The 15,631-nt window shown below is 46.8% G+C and overlaps 1 protein-coding gene across 1 annotated transcript in view; it reads right to left on the bottom strand.

Moving 5' to 3' along the window:
- MPP1 (MAGUK p55 scaffold protein 1) overlaps nucleotides 1–13,878 on the bottom strand; it is a 35,839-nt gene extending 21,961 nt beyond the window's left edge. Inside the window, exon 1 of the mRNA XM_081848097.1 lies at nucleotides 13,531–13,878. Within this exon, the coding sequence (XP_081704223.1) occupies nucleotides 13,531–13,632 (102 nt within the window). The 5' untranslated portion in view covers nucleotides 13,633–13,878. The remainder of the gene's footprint in view (nucleotides 1–13,530) is intronic.
- Between the last annotated feature and the right edge of the window lie 1,753 nt (nucleotides 13,879–15,631).

The raw sequence follows: 15,631 nt of genomic DNA, 5'->3' as shown, positions 1-15,631 counted from the left end.
TTGAAGGATACCCCCTAACCAGAGTCCTTTCACATAGTTTAGCCCTTGCTCTTGCTCTTATCTTCCAGAAGCAGACAAAGGACGCAATGGATTGGTGATTAAAGCCTGTTAAAGAACAAAAGCACAACAAAAACCTATTAACAGTCCCTGGAAAGGTCTTATCTCTTCTAGACTATAAGCCGGTTTCAAGCAACTGAGCATATATAAACAGCACTGACTGTTTTCCATCTCAATGTCAGGGTGGAAAGGTGGATATGTTTAGTTCATTAGGCTGGTGCTAGACTGTTGGGGGAACTGGGGACAAAGTCTCCTCCTCCCCTACCCACTTCTGCTAAAATGGCACCATCCTCTCAAGAGATAAGAGTAAACCCATCTACACCAACCAAGGCCTCTAAAGCAAGGATGGGTAATCTTTTGGAGAGATCAAGGGCCACATACCTTGGAGGCAAATAGCTGGGGGTGGTGTTAGAAACTCAGATCCATAAGCTATGCGCCAAATGGCTCCTTAAACCAGGGTTAGTCACCCAAACGAAATGCTTAGTTGCACTTTTTGACCAGATGGCTCAAAAGTCATTTTTTTAGTATGACTTTTTAGTTCCTGAAATTCATTCTGATGGTGCAGATAAAACATCATGGAGAGAATTCTACAGGATGTGTTGCTACATATTGGTGGGAGTGAGAAGGGTCGAAGCAAAATTGTGGATCACCCCTTCTTTCTCTCACTTTTATTCATTTGCCATCCATTCATATTCTCTCTTCCTCTCTCTGGGGTTGGAGGGTGACACAACAGATGGGGGCCTGGTAAGCAGGTTGCACATCTGTCCTCTAAGGGAGTGGTTCCCAGTTAGCGAAGTACTGTGGACCCCTTGTCTTTCAGAAGCCAAGCCATGGGCCCCCTACTTTTGAAAATGTTGCTATTCCTATGGTAGTTTCAGTTATGTGAATGTTGCCAGAGACTCTGGGTGGGTTATGTGGACCCCCTGGGGACCACTGCAATTGGGAACCACTGCTCTAAGAAACCAAAGTTATACCGCCTCAGAGAATGGAGGCTCCGTCTAATTATAACAGCCAGTTGCCATTGACAGTCCACCACTGACTAAGGCTCATTAGAGTCTGCTGCAACCCTTACAATCACTGAACATTTAGCTCAGGGGTCAGCAACCTAAAGCCCATGGGCCACAAGCAGTGCACAGGGGTCGTTTAACTGGCCCACGAGCCGCCCGCTCGGCGAGTCTCCACATGCTGCACTAAACCAGTGCAGTGCATGGAATCACTTCCGCGGCACCAGAAATCGCGTCTGCGCAGAGGCAGGAAATCACAGGCGCACACGCTCATGTGAACGCGCAATCCAGCCCACGGAGGGATCTCCGCTGGAGTGATCCGGCCCAGGCGAGGTAAACTTGCCGACCCCTGATTTAGCTCAAACCAACTTCAGGTCTTATTCACACATCCATTAAAGAGTCAACTTCTTCCAATAACAAAGACAGATTTCCTATCTCCTGTCCAATTTGGATGAATACACACACACTCACTGACTTCTCTGACCAATACAATACTCTCACCCATTTACTATTTCTGAGCTAACCTCACCAGGTTCAGTTTGCAGCACACCTCATTAGCCCCCTTGGACTACCACTGCCAAGTGCTATTGGCATACATCTCACTGCGTGTTCAGCTCGTGCTTTCTACCATTCCTCTGGAGATAGCTGAAGAACCGCGACCTTCCAATCTGAGCCTCTCCAAGCTAATGCAAACAAACCCAGATGTTCCTGGTTAGATATTAGCCTATGGGTTTTACCACTTCATTTAGCAGGCTCTGCCCATCCACACAGAAACCGTTGCTAGCCTAGGAAGGTGATTCTTAAGTGCTTCGGAACAGTAGTGATTAAACATCTGCAAACATAGCCTAAAGCAGGGGTAAGTCAATGTGCTTCCTTCCAGCTGTTCTTGGACTCCACCTCCCATCATTCCTGACTACTGGTCACACTAACTGGGGCTGATGGGAACTGGAGTCCAACCATATCTGGAGGCTGTTACATTGGGTACCCCTGGCCTAAAAGAAACAACATTCATACCAAAACCACACCCATGGACAATTGTGCGGCAGTGGGCCTTTGGACTGATCTAGAAGGGAACAGAGATCCTCTGGGTATACAGCGCTGAAGAAGATGGAATAGTTGGTTATGTGAGAACAGGATGCTGGACTAGCTGGGTCTTTGGTCTGATCCAGCAGACTCTTCTTATGTCCTTTCCCTTTGCCTCAGCAAAGTTGCTGGTGGCAACCCTGGCCTGGGTTCAAAGTGCCCGTCAGGGGAGCTGACTCAGCCTAGAGTCATCTCTTATCTGTTCTTCCTTCCTTGAAGCAGCCTGTCACACAGTTCAGTGCCAGACCTCTGGGCTCAGCAAAGATTTCCCCAGAGTGCAGCACATTCCAGGCCATTAGGCTCAAAGGTTGGCCTAGTCAAGATGTCCCCACCCCCTACACAGTCTTTCCCACAACCATCGGCGCAGCCAGGATTTATGTTGGGGGGTGCAGGCTTTAGGCTAGGAGGGGGGCAGAACCTCAGTTAGTTAAGTATTTTGCATTGATTGGATAAGCTCATGTCCCCAACCTTTGCTTTTTGGCTAAACAGTGCCTTGTCCTGAAGATAATCCGGATGTAATCAGGAGAAATGAGGGCTAGAAGCAGGAACTTGGGGATTTGTGGACAACAAAGCTTATCCTTGAGGGTCAGCAACCTCAGCAGCAGCAGCAGCAGCAGAAACCCAAGCACCTTCCCAGAAGTATATGTAGCAGCAGGGAAACCACCCTCCATTTTGGATTTCCCACAATGACTCAGAGGTGGTCACGCAGCAACACTCTGAGGGACTGTGGAAATGGTGGGCAGATTCTCAGACCTGGTGGCTATTGCCAGGGAAATTAGGCACCTGTGAAGCAGCAGCCAGCCCTCATCAAGGGCCCCCACCAATATGGAATGGGACTCACCTCAGAGCACTTTCTAACCAGGAGGAGGCCTCCTTTCTCTGGGCAGAGAAGGGTTTCTGGGCTCTGAAGTGGCTCCACCCACCCTAGTCGGCCATCAGACTCCCCTGATATACTGTAGAAGCCTTCTGGGTCAGGCTAGGACTTTGCCTGAGCAATAAACAATTCCAACTCCTTGGCTTGAAATTCTTGGGAAGCAATTCTAGGTTGTAACCTCCTGGCTCTTGATCAACAGCACGGAGAAGCTTAAACTTTGCCTCACTTTTGAAGAATGAATGAATCCCTGGCATGTTTGCTTCAGATGCCTGGTGATCAGGGCATCAAAACTCTAGTGTGTTTGCTGGGGTAACAGCTGCTCAGCATCACAAAAGAGCACACACAACCCGTCCACTCTGGGCAGCTTCTGACATATATATATATATATTTTTTAAAAAAACCCCACAGTAAACTGTTTGTTTATTTAAAAAAAATCCCTAAACAGGGCTGCCTTCAGATGTCTTCTAAAAGTCAAATAGTTGTTTATTTCCCTGACATCTGATGGGAGGGTGTTCCACAGGGAGGGTGCCACTACCGAGAAGGCCAAAACAAACCAGGAATGGGGAGCCTGTGGCCTTTCAGTTGTTGTAGAACAACTCCAATCATTCCTGGCCATGCATGCTGGGGCTGATGGGAGCTGAAGTCCAATGACATCTGACAGGCCACAGGTTTTCCCACCAATGCACTGGTTCCCTGTAACTTCACTTCTCGCAGTGAGGGAACCGCCAGTAGACTCTCAGAACTGAACCTCAATGTCCGGGCTAAATGATGAAGGTAGAGGCACTCCTTCTGGTATATAGGGCCATTTAGGGATTTAAAGGTCAGCACCACCAACACTTTGAACTGTGCTCGGAAATGTACAGTGAAGATCCTTTAGGACAGGTGTTATATGATCCTGGTGGCCACTCCCAGTCACCAGCCTAGCTGCTGCATTCTGGATTAGTTGTAGTTTCCAGGTCACTTTCAAAGGTAGCTTCACATACAGTGCACTGCAGTAGTCCAAGCAAGAGATAATTAGAGCATGTGCCACTCTGGTAAGTATAAGGATGAGTCTCTGTGGAACATACAAAGTGCTGTGCTTCGCCATCTAAATCAGAGATGGAGAATCAGGTTCCAAATGCAGCTCTCTCTATCTGGTCCTCAAGATTCTTTCCAGGCTGCACACCCTTCCCAACACCAATCTCCATGAGCATTTTTGGTAGTCTGGAACGTGCCCTTCAACTCTGAAAATGCCTGTTGTTTGCCGGTATAGGCAGGGGTGTAGGCGTATGTGTACAAATCAGCCTAATGTACAAAAGTGATATCTATTTATATATTTTATTTTAAAATCTGTATCTCACTTTTCACTTCTTCAAAGAGGCTTAGGGCAATCAGATACATAATGCACAAAATTGAAAAAAACAAATTAAAACTCCAAAACGTAAAGCCCCAAGAATTTAAAATGTAAAAAAAAAAAAAGAGATCTGAGAAGCATTCAAGGTACAAAGGCCTCCTGAAATAAAATGTTTTGAAACTCAGTAGAGATTTACATCCACTGCTCCACTATTTTTGCCTCTGGTCCCACTCACTATTGGTATCCGGCCCCTGAGAGGTTGCCCAGAATGAAATGTGGCCCTTGGACAGAAGACGATTCCCATCCGTGATCTAAATGCATTCCAAACCGGTTCACCACAATCCAGTCCATTTCCCCCATCATGACCTCCCCCCAAAACAGACCAGTTGTTTTTCTCCTGCACAGTTTAGTCTTTGATTTGACACTGTCCTTTTGGAAGTTGGACCTGAAGGGAATATGTTTTTCTGCCAAGAGACCGAGAAACGTGATGCTGATGCTGTAAGCACTTGGATTATCTTCCCAGGGCTTCCTGAAACTCAAGTATTGTAGACAATTATGCCAATGCCCAACCCACCCACCCCAGCTTTCTTTTTCAAGGGAGGAAACAGCTGCATGAGGTTACAGCTGTCACAGACAACTCCCAGAACTTGCCAGATGCAACAAAGCATGTCAGAGACAGGCCAGCTCAGCAGAATTCAGCAGCAGCAGTAAAATAGTAGCTACTGAGGAAGTGACCAAGGGTCCAGATGGTCTGAGATACCCTGCTATGTCTAGGATAGAGACGGGGCTTCTGTGACCCTCCAGATCTCATTGGACCCCATTAGATCCAGTATGGCCCACTGGTTATGGGTGCTGGGAGTCATAGTCCACAATTTTTCTGGAGAGCCACAAGTTCCCTATCCCAGGGAAACTCTAGGGTAAGAACAGACGAGGAGGTCTCTATCAAAGCTTCTGGACAATCAGTGCCTTGGTGACTTACTACACAGGTACAGTGGAGAGGTGGAAAAGACTGAAATGGTGGCATCCAATGGGCTATTGAACTGACCAGTCCCATTAGTGGAAGCCCACGTAAGGACTTTAGCTAGTGCAATGGGGCTTTCTCCCGACCTCCCTCAAGTTGGGGTTTGGAGAACCCCTAGAACAGCACGTGAGGGAAGGTCTCATTCCATCGGGCAAGCAGAAATGCTTGTGCCAACAGAACATTTAGGGAGGAGTGACGTTGAATTCTCCTCATATTTTTACTCACAGAGGTGAGTAGGCAAGACAAACTTTAGTATTTATACAGCACTTTCACAACATTATCACTGGGATTCACAGTAGGAGGAACTGCACAAAAGAAGTGGGACCTAGGGAAGGGGGATTTTTGTAGGAGTGCCCCGTTCAAGATTCAAGCCAGCCATTCACTCCAAACAGGGCATTCCTCTCCCCAACGACTTCTCCATTTTCTTATTTTCTTTCCAACCACCAACCGGTACTCCATAACAGATGAACATGATCTATCTTCTCTGTGGTGTATTTTGAGGGTTTGGGACCGTTCACGTTTTTGTTTCATTCTGTTAGTTTTCTGGAACTTCTGCAAATCTTGGCGTTTCCTTCACTATGCTAATACCACCACCTTATTTCTCATTTGGACCCCAGTTTCTAATGGCATTCACCATCCAAGTTTGCTGTAGGAAGGAATTATAACAGCAGCAGCAGCAGCAGTCAGCTCTTGCTGCCTTTTTGCAAGCAAAACCCGAGGACTTTTGCTGTGTATCCAAAGCTGACAGCTGGTCTAGAGATTTCTTTTCATTACACACATCTTAGCGGCAGTTTTAAAAAAACCAAACAACCCAAAAGCAGCCTTAGTGACTATTATGAGAGGAGGCACAGCAGCAAAAGATAGTGCTTTATTCTTTCTCTGTTGCCATTTACCACTCAAAAGTGCTACCCTAGTGCAGTTTCTGGTGGGTATTTAAACAAACAGCAGCTTTTTTAAAGATGATCTTTAAAGATGGTGCTTCATTTGCATTGCCTTGTAAACACATAGTCCCCCCCCCCAAAAAAAAAAGATTCAAGAAGCAAAGGCAATGGCTGCCATCTCTCCAGTATGTGAATGGTCAGGTCACCTGACTCAGGTGTAAATCCAACAAACAGATGCAGGTCTTGCTGCTCCCAGTTAGGAAATGCTCTGCAGCTCTGGCAAAACAGCAAAAGATGGAAACCTTGGAAAGGAACAAACAGCTTCTCCCATGATCAAGGGTTTCATTATAATACAAAGCAGTCAAATGCAAAGCAGTGCATTAAAATATTTAAACATTAACAAGACTATTCATTTCCAAGTCATTAAAAAGGTAAAAGTAAAGGGACCCTTGACCATTAAGTCCAGTTCCGGACGACTCTGAGGTTGTGCAGCTCATCTCGCTTTATTGGTCATGTGGCTTCCGGGTCATGTGGCCAGCATGACTAAGCACTTCTGGCGAACCAGAGCAGCGCATGGAAACGCCGTTAACCTTCCCACCGGAGCGGTACCTATTTATCTACTTGCACTTTGATGTGCTTTTGAACTGCTAGGTTGGCAGGAACAGGGACCGAGCAACGGGAGCTCACCCTGTCGCAGGGATTCAAACCGCTGAACTTCTGATCGGCAAGCCCTAGGCTCTGTGGTTTAGACCACAATGCCACCCGTGTCCCCTTCCAAGTCATTACTTCCTTTTAAAAGCCACTTTCCTGGCCTGAAGGTCATGCAGAAACCTAGGTATGCTTTACTTGATTCTGCAACAGAAGAAAGGAAGAAGAAGGTGGGCAGAACTTCTCTGCCTAGTACTGTAACCAGTTTGATATGTGCTACTTAAGGGCCTGGTTCTTCTTACTGTGGATGGTCAACCTGCACCCCGTCTTTCCACCAAGGATCAAAGAGCAGCATACATGGTTGCCACCCCTTTTATCCACAAAACAGCCCTGTGAGGTAGGTTAGATTAGGAGCTAGTGACTAAGACCAAGATCACCAACTAAGCTTTTTGGAGGAGAGGAAATTTGAACCCAGGTCTCCCTAGGCTAAAGTTGAACACTCTAACCTGCTCCCTAAAATGCTAGTTTTCTATGTGCAAGCGTGGTTTAGTTATTTATGCATCCATACACTTTTGTTTACATCAAGAATCAGTCCATCAACAAATGCTCAGGATTTTCTTTAAGAAAAAAAACAGACAATAGCTCAGAGGTGAAACCTCAGTTTTACATGCACAAGGTCACAAGTCCAATCCCCAGCATTTCCAGTTAAAAGGTTATCTAGCAGCAGGTGATGGGAAAGATTTATCTGTCCCTGAGACTTTGGAGACCTGCTGACAAACATCATAAGAACATAAGGAAGATCTTTGTATGACTCTTGAAAAGATCCTCAAGAATTTCTTCTTCAAACAGGCAGAGACAACTGTTGTGAAAGAACTTGGAAGTAATATCAATATTGAAAAATTAACAACAGATGTTAATACCTAATATAAGAAGAGCCTGCTGGATCAGGCCAATGATCCGTCTAGTTCAGTATCCTGTTCTCAATAGCCACAAGAAGACCTGAGCAAAAGAGCACTCTCTTCCTCCTGCAACTTGTATTCAGAAGGATCGCTGCCTCGAACTGTGGCAGCAGAGAATGGCTAGTAGCCATTGATAGCCCTCACCTCCATGAATTTGCCTAATTGTCTTATAAAGCCCTCTAGGTTAATGGTAATCACTGCCTCCTGTGGGAGCAGGTTCCATAGTTTACCTATGTACCACATGAAGAAGTGTTTTATTTTATCTGTTCTGAGTCTTCCAACATTCAGCTTCAATGGACATCTCTTAGTACTGATGTTCTGAGACAGAGAGTAAAATATTGAGCCAGTGTGGTGTTGTGGTTAAGAGCGGTAGTCTCCTAATCTGGGGAACCGGGTTCGCGTCTCCGCTCCTCCACATGCAGCTGCTGGGTGACCTTGGGCCAGTCACACTTCTTTGAAGTCTCTCCGCCCCACTCACCTCACAGAGTGTTTGTTGTGGGGGAGGAAGGGAAAGGAGAATGTTAGCCGCTTTGAGACTCCTTAAAGGGAGTGAAAGGCGGGATATCAAATCCAAACTCTTCTTCTTCTTCTTCTTCTTTCCATGTTCTCCATGGAAATTCTCCATAATTTTTTAAGCTTATGTCACGTCACTTCTTACTCGCCTTTTCTCTAAAACTACAAAATCCCAAACACTGCAAGCTTTCCCTTAACCATTTTGGAGGCCCTTTTCAAAGTAGAACGCAAGGGTAGCCAAGTAGATATTGTTGGGACTCCCAGTTCCCATCTGCGGTAGGCTGCACAGCCAACAATCAGAGGTGATGGGAGCTGTCATCCAACAACATCTGGACAGCATTGGCTAGCCTGGAAGCAGATAATAGTGGAAAAGAGCTGGACAAAGACCTGGCATAAGACAACTTGCTATTATTCCTAGAGCCTTGACAGGGAATTTGGAGAAGGGAGGGAGTCTAACTGGAGCACAAAGGGTAAAGCATGGCTCAGGGTTGACTTCAGCAATGCACCCTCTTGAAAGAACATGATACCTTGCTGAAGCTAAGCAGGTCTGGATCTGTTCATTGCCTGGATGAGAGACTGCCTGGGAATACTATGTATACTGCCTTGAGAATTATGGAATAAAGTTGGAATATTAGCACAGCAGATAGATTGATGAACATGGTATAACATGCAATGTATCTAAAATGTGTGGGGGTGATGCCTGTGTACATATTGACATGCATTTCACATGGAGAATCACTTTTGATTTTAGATGTTACTTGCACACTACTGAATCCATTCTAGCTCCCCAGTTTGACTAGCATTATGGTAGTTTATTGTATGAAACAGTGCTGTTTTAACATATAGCAGAAAAATATGGTAGTCTATTTCTCCCCCATCCTCAGTCACTGCCAACTGGAAATCTAGAACTGCCGAGCCATGTTTTAATTCACCAAACGGTTGGATTCTGTGGACAAATGGATCTTCACATGGCTCCCACTGCCATGCAGCAACTGTTCTCGCAGCTAAGGCAACATAAGCAAACCATCCAAAGACATTCTCTGTGCAGATCAGGCCAAACATGAAACATTATACAACAATGGTGCATTTAACAGGAGCATCACACAAAACCCCCAAGAAACAACAACTGGACTACTCTTCACAGCAAGGTGATTTTATTTGCAGCACTGTCTCCAGTTCTGCATCTGCCACACGGTTCAAAGAGGGTGCTGACCAGTCAGAAGGTTTTCAGAGGAGAGTGACAAAAAAATGAGTGTCTCCAGGATGCCAAGTCATGTGGTAGAAGATCGAAGAAGCTGGGTATTTTTAGCTCAAAGGAAAAAGGGTTGCACAGGGGCAAGTTGCCAAAAGGTAGACTACATAGATTTGATAAAACCAAATTCCCCCATTGCCAAGTCATAAAAGCTAGACATTATCCAAGCTAAACTACTTACTATGCAGGAGATCTGCAACTGGATCTCCCAACATATTTACGTTAACTTTAAAGCAGCTATAGGGCAGTGGGGAGGGAAGGAAAATTGGACAGAAGAAGCAGCACAAACAGAGGATGTGTTCAACCATTTCCTTCCATGCTATTTCCCTGGTCTAAATACTCCCCAAGTTGTTGTCTGTACCATGCCAGTATTTCTTTGGAACAACTTCAAGATAACACTTCTCTTACCATGAATTGGTGCCACATCAGAGAGCTATCAGAGAGGTATCTACACCTCCCACTATTGTTCCACTGTGGTCATTGAGACCTGCTGGGGAAACTTGCTTTCCTTGACTGCCCCTAATCTGTATATCAACAGCATCAAAAGCAGCGATAGTTTCCAGGATAAAAAACACACACCAAGAAGCCTGTTAGGGCCTGAACCTTGTGAGAGTCCAGGAGCAATGCAAAATTGTTTTTTTGCTCAGACTTGTTTATAGCAGCAGCTGGTGATTAATGGAAGAAGAGATTTGTACTGCATTTTTTAAAAAGTGTTTATATATTTTTAATAATACTATGTGTTACAAAGATGTCTGCAAACATGACAGGAAGGCTGGCAACTTCAACCCCGCTGTCTGCAAATCCCTTATAGACAACCAAGTTCCTGGAGATAGTCAGGTTGTGTATCCATAAGCAGTGACTAGAGGAGGAATGACTGCTGGGAGAAGCACAGAAGGAAGCAACACCATGGTGCACTTGTAGCAGCAAAACTGGACACTTTCATCTGGCCCAGCTGCAACAAAACATGTCTCTCCCGTATCGGTCTCTACAGCCACAGCAGGCGCTGTAACCTTCCAACAGTTTGACTTCACTCCCCCAAACGCGCACTCCTCCACTGTCTCCCAAGGAAGACACATGCCAAAAAGTTCAAGTATCCAAAGCACTTCAGAAGTGTGAACTCAGTCATTCGCACAACAGCCCCATAAGGCTGACCAATTGTATTAAATAGCACAGGTCAGAGTGTGGAGGCAAGGAGAGAAAAAGCCGAAATAGTAGTGCATTGGTGGGAGAACCTGTGGTCTGTCGGATGTCATTGGACTTAAACTCCTATCAGGCCCAGCATGTATGGCCAGGAATGATGGAATTTGTTCCACAGCAACTGAAAGGCCACAGGCTCCCCATTCCTCGAAAGCACAAATGCTGGACCTGAGTACAACAGCATTCTCCGGACCTGTGAATCCCCCAACAGTAGAGGCAGAGGCTAGCCATTATGTCTAGCAGACACTGATAGTCTTATCAATGGTGGGGAAGAGCCCTGCATGAGATTCTGAAGAGCCAATGTCAGAGATTGTGAAGGCATGGAAAAACAGAGGGAAAAAAATCCCGAAGAAGTTTTCCCTTATTTTCTTTATAGGTCTTCACATCTCTAGCCATTGCTAACAAGTGTTGGGAGAGATGTACAAAGAAAACTGACCTAGTATATAACAGCTTCTTATGTTCCTATCATCACTTCCCCCAAACTGGATAGCTCTGCAGCTAAATCAGCACAAGGCAATTGCCACTTCCAGTTCTGACCAGATGCAACTTTGCAGCAGAGAGAGAGAGAGAGAGAGAGAGAGAGAGAGAGAGAGAAACTTCCTCTGAAGTAAAGCACTGAATCCTTCTCACATACACAATATACGCACAGGCTCTACTCAGAAGCAAAGGGACAAGATGACCAGCTGCAAGATGCAGCTGTGCCCCCAGACTCTTGTGATTAGCTTGCCAATAGGCAACAAGGGAGGAGGACACACAGGCAACAAGAGAAAAGCAAGCAAAAAACAAGCCCCCTCCCTTAAAAGGGTCAGTCTCCATGGTCTCCCTTAAAATGTACTTGCTGTAACAGTTCCAGAAAGAAAGAAAAGTGTGGCTTGAGAGCCACATTTCCACCAACTACATTCAAATTGTCTGAATGATCTATGGACTTGGCAACAGTAACCCAGCACATCATGTTTTTCCAGTGTGTGGAACACCTTGCACACCTGCACATGAACCTCTTTGATGGAGGTCTGTCCTCACACTTCTGTCCCACACTGTGGTCTTTGCATAGGGAAAGCCACAAAAGAGATCCAACTTGCAAGAGGATTTTGCTGTTTGCAGCAGGATGAATGAGCTGCATATCATATCCACCCCAATCTGTCCTGGGATTCTTGTTTACCTGGATGGCTCCACAGCTCGCTTTTCTGTTCTGAATAGCCATTCATGAACGTGTTCTGCAGATCTCAGCACCTTTGCGTCAAGGAATAGCTCTAGTCCAGGGTTTCCCAAACTTGGGTCTCCAGTTGTTTTTTGACTCATCCCTGACCATTGGTCCTGCTAGCTAGGGATGATGGGAGTTGTAGTCTGAAACACCTGGAAAAGTTTGGGAAGCACTGCTCTAGTCGAAAGTGTCCAGAGGTCAAATTTCCCAATGCGTCTTCTCCAACTGATTTCCAAAGTGCCACTCTAGAAAAAAATGGGGTATCCTCCACAGCAGCTTTCAATCCAGAGTTATTGTATCAGAGTTATTGCTAGAAGAGAAATCCGGAAACCCCAGAGTACAGGCAGAAAAAACATTGGTTCCACGCAAGGGACTGTGTTTGGATCCCAGCCAAAAAGCATGAAACTGAGAAGCACCCCAATAGACCATGTACTGTAACCCACTCAAAACAACTGTCCTCCGCCACTTGCAAGGAGTGTGGTGGTGTCCAGCCACCACAAGAGCAAAAATCACTGGAGTTATTCGAAATGAAAGTGGAAGAGGGAAATCTATCATCACCTGGATCCCACAGACAATCGTGTCCCACCAGACTCTGCCACTTCCAAAGGGAAGGGAACTAGCCTAGTGACAGAGGACAGGAACATAGGAAACTGCTGTCTACAGAGTCAGACCACTGGTCCATCTAGCTCAATACTGCCTACACTGACTGGTAGCAGCTCTCCAGGATTTCAGAGAGGGGTCTCTCCCAGTCAGTGCTAGGCATTCAGCCTGGTGCCTTCTCCATGCAAGCAGTTGTTCTGTCACTAAGTTGCAGCTCTTCCCTGTTTTGCATACAGAAGGTCCCAAATTCAATCCCACCGCATCTCTAGCAAGGCTGGAAGAAGGACGCATGCCTGCCACTCTGCTTAGGTGATATCAAACTGCATGGGGTCAGTGGTCTGTCAACGCATCAGGCAGAAGCTCCCCACGTTCCTTTTTTTTTAAAAAAAGGTGGATTCAAAAGTACATCTCCCGCGTGCATCCACTGGCCTAAGCTGGTCCATTCTGCTTCCTAGATAGCATTGCTGGTACCCAGGTAACGCAAATGGCATAGGCAGACCTTCGCATGCTTAACGGGACGTATACCCCACTGCGTGCAACAGCGTTTACTCTCTAGTCAATGGGTTTCAGAATTGCAGCCCGAAGTCTCACTTGCGAAGTCACATAAAACTCAAGACCGGTTGGGGCCACCTAGTCCATGCCCAAATTTATCCACCCCAAAGGGATATGTGTTAAGTAACAGGCAAGCGATGCATTTGCATTGATCAACATATAGAGTAAGTGGACAACGTGGGTGGGTGGGGGCCTCCCGCCCAGCATCGGAAAGGTAACAACCCGCTCCTTGCTTTAAACATGAGCGGGAGGGAGGGGCTTGCCCACCTCCAGCGCTACGGCGCGTTCAGCGGCCGTTGCCACGTCTTCCCACCGGCCACCCCCGCATGCCCCGATCTCCAGAAGCGCCTCTCACCTCGGCCTTAGGCCTGTTCTGCAGAAGGTGCTCCAGGTACAGGTCGGACAGCGCAGTCCTCATGCTGCTCACGCTGTCACTCCGGCTGGATTTGAGCGTCATGGTTGGTGGGCGCCAGGCGCGAGTAGCTAAGCACCCCGGGGTAGTGTGATGCTATGAGACTCGGAGTCGAACGGCGTATCGTCAGCGGGCCGAGGGGCTCTGCTTCCAGCCGCAAGGCGCGATCGCTGGCAAGCCGCTGCTGCTGCTGCTTTTGGAGCCGAGTAGACCCCGCGCGCGCACTACAGCCGGCCGGAGCGTCCTAAACCGAAAGGGTTGCAGAGTCACCGTGCGCCGGAGAAGGCAGCAGAGGGGAGGACCAGGCCCGCCCGCTGGGAGTGGCTAAATAGGGAGGGATCTCTCCACCCGGCCCACAGCGGCTGCCAAAGCAGCAGCCCTGCGTTCCCCTAGCCACTTAGCGCCGCCGAGCACCGTGCGCTGGGGACAGCGGTGCAAGCCCTATCCAACCTCTCCAAGCCGCGCGCGCGCCCTCCTGCGCCCACTCCTGCCAGAGCCGAGTGTCTTTCTGCTGCCTGCCAGAGCCACCGCTTCGCTTACGCAAAGCACGAGGCTCTGTCTGCAATGTTGAACGAGCTGGGCCGTGCAAGCAGCAGCGATTGTTTTGGGGGCCGATAAGCGACGTCACCTCAAGAGCAGAGGGGGCTGCCTTCGGGCGAGTAACACTCGCTGGCAGCAGCGGCTCTCCTGGTTCTCAGGCAGGGGTCTTCCTCGGCCTTCTGTGGACAGTGTCCGTGACTGGACTTGGTCTCCACGTCTGCAGAACAGGCGCTCTCCCATTAATTCATGCATAAATACGGTGCTTTTTGTGGTTGCGTGGCAATCGGCGATTCAACTGGTGATCGGCGATCAAGGAAGCTGACTTGTACAGAACCAGACCCTTGGTCATTCTAGCTCAATATTGTCTACACGAACTGGCAGCGGCACTCCCATTATTTCAAACCAGGGTCCTTCCCCGCCTTACCTAGAGTTGTCAGAAATTGAACCTGGAGCCTTTTGCATGCAAAGGATGTGCACTACCAATAAGCCATGTACTGTACTGTACTTACTGGGAGTAAGTACATCCCATTCAATTCAGTGGGGCTGCAAGCTGAAACTGAGTGCATCAGCACTCAGTATTCTAAGACCTACTGCCTCCCACTGTGGAGGGAAGAACATAGTCACCAGGATTAGTAGTCATTGGCTGGTCCATAAATCTGCCTAATATCTTTTAAAGTCATCCAAGTTGGTAGCATTGCTACCTCTTGTGGGAGTGAATCCCATAGTTTAACTATGCACTGTGTAAAGAACTTTTGTGTGCTGTGAACCTTCCAGCTTGTGCAAGTCATCACTTGATGTTGGACTGTTATCAGGTGCTAAGTATTGTATGCCTGTGGGAACAGGGCCCTTTTCCCAAGGAAATGTTGAAATGTTCCCCAGCTTGCTTTTGGTATAATATCCTTATTTGGTATAATGACCTTATTGAAACAAAGGGAAACTGAAATGTAAAACTGCTGAATTATAATTAAAGAGATTTAACACTATCACTTGTGGATTAAATAGGGACAATGGATCTTTATCAGCTTACATGTGTAAACTGGCTGACCAGCACCCTGCATGGATTATCCTTCCTGCATGTGATGAAGAGGGCTCTAGTCCCCCAAAATTTATTCTATAATAAATTAGTTTAGTCTTGAGGGACCCCCAAGGCTCTCTTCTTGTTGTTGTTGTTCATTTTGTAGTTCATTTTCCATCATTCCATAGTTCATTTGTAAAAGCTGCGCTGCAGAAAAATTTAGTTTTCGATCCATCTTTTTAAGCTATAGAAAAGTATGCATGCTTTCATAATCCTGAAATGGAAAGCTTGATCTTTTTTCATTCACCATTTCCATGTATTAATCTTCCTCCACCCCCAAAGCAGTGTAATAAGCATGCATAACAAGCCCAAATTGGTGTACAGTTGGTATATTTTGCACAGAGTACAACAGCCCCCAGCAAGGAACTGCAAGCCTGTGAAACCACTTTCTCCACACCTGGGAGCTGTTGCAACTGCGACAGTTGTGAT

The sequence above is a fragment of the Podarcis erhardii genome (genome assembly GCF_964252035.2).
Source record: "Podarcis erhardii genome assembly, chromosome: Z".
In the NCBI taxonomy this organism is placed as follows: domain Eukaryota; kingdom Metazoa; phylum Chordata; class Lepidosauria; order Squamata; family Lacertidae; genus Podarcis; species Podarcis erhardii.
The sequence above is the reverse complement of the archived record's forward strand: the minus strand, read 5'-3'. Positions and strand labels throughout refer to the sequence as shown.